General features: G+C 45.6%; 1 protein-coding gene across 1 annotated transcript in view; it reads left to right on the top strand.

Moving 5' to 3' along the window:
• Positions 1-3,319: 3,319 nt before the first annotated feature.
• The window catches only part of KCNQ3 (potassium voltage-gated channel subfamily Q member 3), a gene marked incomplete at its 5' end in the record, with an annotated part of 41,958 nt that continues 38,700 nt past the window's right edge, over positions 3,320-6,577 (top strand). Inside the window, one exon of the mRNA XM_032222374.1 lies at positions 3,320-3,412. Within this exon, the coding sequence (XP_032078265.1) occupies positions 3,320-3,412 (93 nt within the window). The remainder of the gene's footprint in view (positions 3,413-6,577) is intronic.

Genomic DNA, 6,577 nt, shown 5'->3' with positions numbered 1-6,577 from the left:
ACCTTCCTCACCCTTTTCTTTTTTGAAGAAAACAATATAAAATTTCTCGTTTGCTCTTCTCTAAAAAAGCAGCTTCAAAAGATTATTTGAAATATTATCCGGTACAGTGGTGACTTTTAGAAAACTTCTTGGCTGAGACCAGACTCAGTTTAATTTCATTTAAATGTGAAATTAACATGATAAATAAGGCTACTCTTATCAATTTAATGAAATTCAATATGATAAATAGGGGTGGCTTTTATCACATTAAAAATAAATAACTTTCAGAGGTCTTGGACAAAACCCAACAGCTAATAAGCCTGTTCTGAACATGGATGTTTGCTGCCCCCATGTGGCTAAAGTGAATTATTATTATTTTGAAATGCATCTGTATGAAATGAAAAGAAAACAGCATAAGGATGCTTCGGTCTTTTGGTTTTGTATTGTGTCCCTCTCTTCCGTGCATGGAAACCTTAATAGTTCTTTTTAATTTATTAAATCCTGCCTGCCCTTGTCTGGCATGGTATAGGGCAGGGGTCAGCAAACTGTGGCTCTGGAGCCGCATGTGGCTCTTTCCTCCCTCTGCTGCGGCTCCGTCACTGGTCGGTGCCACAATTTTGAGAGGAGCTTCCGGGGGGGGGGAGGGAGGAGAGAAGCACAGTGCACTAGGAGAAGACTCTATGGCAAGGGGAGGGTTTTCCAGTTGTCTCCACTATTGATAGGGCTTTCGGTTATGACAGGTAGAGGAAAAAGGACGCCGCACTAGGAGGAGACTCTATGGTGGGGGAACTGAACTTCCGGTCAGCTCCAGAATTGAACAGGGGGCTTCTGGTTAGGACCTTTGCGGCTCCCAGTGTTTTCTTTTCTGTGGGAAACGGGTCCAAATGGCTCTTTGAATGTTTAAGTTTGCCGACCCTTGATCTAGGGCAGAGATGGCGAATGTTTTTCTGCTCAGGTACCAAAAGGGTATGCATGTGTGCGTGCCTACCCATGCCCATAATGCAATGCCCTCCCCCTGCACATGTGCGCATAAGCCCCCCACGCTCACACACCCCTAGATGCATGTGCACAGGCCTCACTGAAGCCTCTGGATTTCCAGTAGGTCCGTTGGGCTGTTTTTTGCCATCCACAGGCTCCGGAGGCTTTCCTGAAGCCTGGGGAGGGCAAAAATGGCTTCCCCTGCTCTCCGGAAAGCTGAAAAATCAGCTGGCCAGTGCGTGCATAGACACTGGAGCTGGCATAGGGCAACACCTCACATGCCCTCAGATAGGGCTCCATGTGCCACCTGTGGCACACGTGCCATAGGTTCGCCATCACGGGTATGGAGTCTCCTGCTTGAGCAGGGGACTGGACTAGAAGACCTCCAAGGTCCCTTCCAATAGCAATAGCAATAGCAGTTAGACTTATATACCGCTTCATAGGGCTTTCAGCCCTCTCTAAGCAGTTTACAGAGTCAGCATATCGCCCCCACAGTCTGGGTCCTCATTTCACCCACCTCGAAAGGATGGAAGGCTGAGTCAACCTTGAGCTGGTGAGTTTTGAACAGCCGAACTGCAGAACTGCAGTCAGCTCAAGTAGCCTGCAGTGCTGCATTTAACCACTGCGCCACCTCGGCTCTATGCTATTCACTAACTACAAGTGGCCCTCAACATACGACCACAATTGGGATTGGAAAATTCATCATTACCTGGCATGATTGTTAAGCAAGGCACCCTAAGACTCGATGTTATTTTATGATCTCTTTTGCTGTGGTGGTTAAGCAAGACACGATTGTGATTTGCAACCTTCCCCGCCAGTTCCCCCTTTGACTCTGCTCATTAGAAAGTGGCAAATGATGATCCCATGACCCCCAGGAGGCTGCAGCCATCATAAATGGGCACCAGTTGCCGAGCGTACAATCGTGTGACAGTAGAGATGCTACGAGGATCATAAAGGCCACGATCGGTCATAAATCACATTTTCCAACACTATATCCTGTTTCCCTGAAAATAGGACCCAACTGGAAAATAAACCCTAGCATGATTTTTCAGGATGTCCTTAATATAAGCCCTACCCCCAAAATAAACCCCAGTATCAGTATTTCCCTGAAAGTAAGACATCACCTGAAGTGTTAATACCACTTTTTAATGCCTTGGTAAGGCCACACTTGGTATACGGCATTCAGTTTTGGTCGCCACAATGTAGAAAAGATGTGGAGACTCTGGAAAGAGTGCAGAGAAGAGCAACAAAGAAGATTAGGGGACTGGAGACTAAAACATATGAAGAACGGTTGCAGGAACTGGATATGTCTAGTTTAATAGAAAGAAGGACTAAGGGAGAGATGATAGCAGCCTTCCAATATCTCAGGCATTGCCACAAAGAAGAGGGAGTCAAACTATTTTCCAAGGCACCTGAGGGTAGAACAAGAAGCAATGGGTGGCAACTAATCAAAGAGAGAAGCAACTTAGAACTGAGGAGGAATTTCCTGACATTTAGAACAATTAATCAGTGGAACAGCTTACCTCCAGAAGTTGTGAATTCTCCAACACTGGAGATTTTTAAGAAGAGGTTGGATAACCATTTGTCTGAAGTGATGTGGGGTTTCCTGCCTGAGCAGGGGGTTGGATTAGAAGACCTCCAAGGTCCCTTCCAACTCTGTTATTCTATTCTATTCTACTTGAAAATAGGCCCTAGTGCATCTTTTGGCGTAAAAATTAATACAAGACCTGGTCCTTATTTCGGGAAAACATGGTTGTAACTTCAAACAGTCATTAAACGAAAGGTTGTAAAATTAGGACTATGCATACAGATAGTCCTTGACTTACAACAAGTTCAGTTAGTGACTGTTTGAAGTTACAACGCCACTGGAAAAAGTGACTTACAACCATTTTTCACACCACCATTGCAGCATCTTCAGGGCCACATGACCAAAATTCAGATGCTTGGCAATTGATTCGTATTTATGACAACTGCAGTGCCCTGGGGGAGGGGGTGTCACATGATTCCCTTTTGCGACCTTTTGACAAGCAAAGTCAACCAAGATTCATTTAACAGCCGGGTTACTAACCTAACAACTGCAGTGATTCACTTAACAACTGTGACCAAAGAAGTCGTAAAATAGGGCAACATTTTTTTAAGCAACTGTCTTGCTTAGCAACAGAATTTTTGGGCTCAATTGTAGTCGTAAGTCGAGGACTACCTGTATTTTCTGGGACGTTGTCAGATCTTTGGATTAACAACAACCTTCCCGTCAGGATAAAAGCACTCCCTTTCTTTCCCCCTTCTGCACCAACCCTTTTAGAGAATTGCTGATGGAAAGAACGCCTGACGATATTTCGTTTCCCCTCTTCTCTCTTCCTCCAGATTTCTGATTGTGCTGGGATGCCTGATTTTAGCAGTGCTGACCACTTTCGGAGAATACGAAAAAGCGTCTGGATATTGGCTGTTGCTTTTGGTAAGCATCGGTGGGCTCATTGCAGAGTTATTGTTGATACTCTCTGTTAGAGTTTGTAGCAGCAATCCCATCCAGAACCAGCACACACAGGTAACTGATTCAGCAGGATTCAATCACTTCTCTTTATATATAATATAACACGTGAAATAAATAAACAATACCAAAAGCTGATTCTTCCAACGTGGAAGAGAGTATAAGCAAACACAGGCAGAGGAGAGAACAGTTTCAGTTTCATTTCAGAGCTCGGCATAGACTTCAGCTTTTAGTACAGAACAGTTGAGCTAAGCCAAGCCCAGGCTCCTTGCTGTCTCCTTGTTGTTTACACAGCAAATACTGTTTCAGTTTCCAAGCAGCCCTCATTGGCTGACTTATTGCCATGTCTATCCAAACAGTCCCCATTGGCTGACCTGTTGCCAGGTCTCTCCAAACAGTTCCCCATTGGCTGACCTGTTATCATGTCTATCTAAACAGTCCCCATTGGCTGACCTGTTGCCATGTCTATCCAAACAGTCCCCATTGGCTGACCTGTTACCATGACTATCCAAACAGTCCCCATTGGCTGACCTGTTACCATGACTATCCAAACAGTCCCCATTGGCTAACCTGTTGCCAGGTATATCCAAACAGTCCCCATTGGCTGATCTGTTACCAGGTCTATCGAAATATTCCCCATTGGCTGACCTGTTACCATGTCTATCCAAACAGTCCCCATTGGTTGACCTGTTACCATGTCTATCCAAACAGTCCCCATTGGCTGACCTGTTGCCATGTCTATTCCAGTCTATGAACATTCATACTCTGACATACTCGTTCTGCCAAAGCAACTTGGACAGGGTTCCTTCCCTTAAATGAGTTTAATTAGTTTTAATTTGTCCAATGTATTTGTCCAATTTATACGGCCACTCATCTCTCCCAAAGTGGCTCAGAGTGGGATGCAATGAAGCCAAGTCTGTAGAGATTCTCAGTCATCCAGGTCATGGTTGACCCAAAGGTCGTTTTTCAGGAGGCAACTGGGCTTTCTTCTTTTTTCTTTGAAGACGTTTCGATTCTCATCCAAGAAGCTACTTCATCTCTGACACAATAGTGGGGGAATGGAAGGATTTATATTATTTAGAATAAACAAGGAAGTCCAGAAGCACTTGGGCAACCGGGAGCCTTGTGACCCTGAAGACACAGATAAACCTCCAAGTGCTTCAACGATCCTCTAAAAGGATGCAAATGTCTGCAAGGAATACAAATCCTTCTGATGAAAGAAATGTCCTTCTGGGTTCGGCTCCAGGTGGGGGAAAAGGCACTGGAGACATGGAGGCTGCTTGGAAAGATGCTTTTAATGGTGGACAGGACCACATGGCTTCAGTCCTGAACAGAAAAGGTGGTCACATGCTTCAATGTTGGTGGAGAAGGAGAGAAGGAAGGGCTGAGATGCTGAGTCCCTGGTTTTATGCCCTCTCTGGCCTTTGATCTTGAGCTTGTATTCTGATTGGTTGTCGGACTCCCATGGGCGCATGCAGGGGCAACTCTCTAGGCTGCGTTTTGAATGCAGGTTTGGTTGAGTTCTCAGATGCCATGTGGAGAGTTGGGTAAAGGGCCAATATTATCATGCCTTAATTCCATTGCCCTGGAGCTGAAGGGGAGAACTCTTTATTATGTAAAGGGACTGGCTTGGACATCTTGACAAAGTGAGTGGGGGCAGGAAGCTGCAGGGAGCTACTCTGTCTTTTTAAAACATGTTTCTTCCCTTTCACATCCAGGGAAATATTCTGCCTCTTCAATATTTCCTAGGATATTTCATTTTTTTCTGGGAGAGGGATGGGTTTTAACTTCCTACGCTTCCATTCCCCACTATCCTGTCAGAGCTGAAGAAGCTTCTTGGATGAGAAGCAAGACATCTTCAAACAAAAGCAAGGAAGTCCAGTTGGGCAAGCAAAAAATAAAAAATAAAAAAGGCACTTGTGGATCAACCATAACCTGGATGACTGAGAATCTCTACAGACTTCTACCTAAGGGGCTGCCACAAAGAAGAGGGAGTCGAGCTATTCTCCAAAGCGCACAAAGGCCAGACAAGGAACAATGGATGGAAACTAATCAAGGAGAGAAGCAATCTAGAACTAAGGAGTAATTTCCTGACGGAACAATTAATCAGTGGAAGCACTTGCCTCCAGAGGTTGTGAGGGCTCCGACACTAGAGGTTTTTAAGAAGAGATTGGACAACCTCTTGTCTGAAATAATATAGGGTTTCCTGCCTGAGCAGGAGGTTGGACTAGAAGATCTCCAAGGTCCCTTCCAACCAGGGGTGGGTTCCTGCCAGTTTTAACTTCTTCTATAGAAGAGGTTCCATAAAGCTACAGTGCCGTTTAGAACCGGTTCCAGCTTCCTCCCTCCCCCCTGCCCATCCGCACATCATCAAGATAAAGAGCAAGAGGAGGAATTCTGGGAGTTGAAGTCCACAAGTCTTAAAGCTGTCAAGTTTGAACACCCCTGGGGTTTTTTCTCTCTAAAGGGTTAGGGGTACAAGGGCCTTGTAACTTGACAGCTTTAAGACTTGCGTGCTTCAAATGCCAGAGTTTCTGAGCCAACATTTTGGTTGTTAAGCAAGAGTGTTGTTAAGTGAGTTTCACCACCTTTTACAAGTTGGCCATGCCCACCCAGTCACATGGCTGGCAAGCCACTCCCACCTGGTCACATGGCCGGCAAGCCACTCTCACAAAGCAGGCCACACCTTCAGATTAGGTTCTAAATTTTTTTTTGAAACCCACCACTGCTTCCAACTCTGTAATTCTGTTAAAACTCAAAGCCACTGAGTCTTGCTAGAAGATTTTATAATCTAGTCTAGGTGGCTCAGTGGCTAAGACACTGAGCTTGCCAATCAGAAAAGGTCGGCAGTTTGGCGGTTCGAATCCCTAGCTCCGCGTAACGGAGTGAGCTCCCGTTACTTGTCCCAGCTTCTGCCAACCTAGCAATTCGAAAGCACGTAAAAATGCAAGTAGAAAAATAGGGACCATTTTTGGTGGGAAGGGAACAGCGTTCCGTGCGCCTTTCGCATTTAGTCATGCCGGCCACATGACCATGGAGACGTCTTTGGACAGCGCTGGGTCTTCGGCTTTGAAACGGAGATGAGCACCGCCCCCCCAGAGTCGGGAACGACTAGCACATATGTGCGAGGGG

Source organism: Thamnophis elegans, chromosome 8 (assembly GCF_009769535.1).
Source record: "Thamnophis elegans isolate rThaEle1 chromosome 8, rThaEle1.pri, whole genome shotgun sequence".
Taxonomy (NCBI): domain Eukaryota; kingdom Metazoa; phylum Chordata; class Lepidosauria; order Squamata; family Colubridae; genus Thamnophis; species Thamnophis elegans.
Note: the sequence above shows the minus strand (reverse complement) of the source record. Positions and strands in the feature narration are given on the sequence as shown.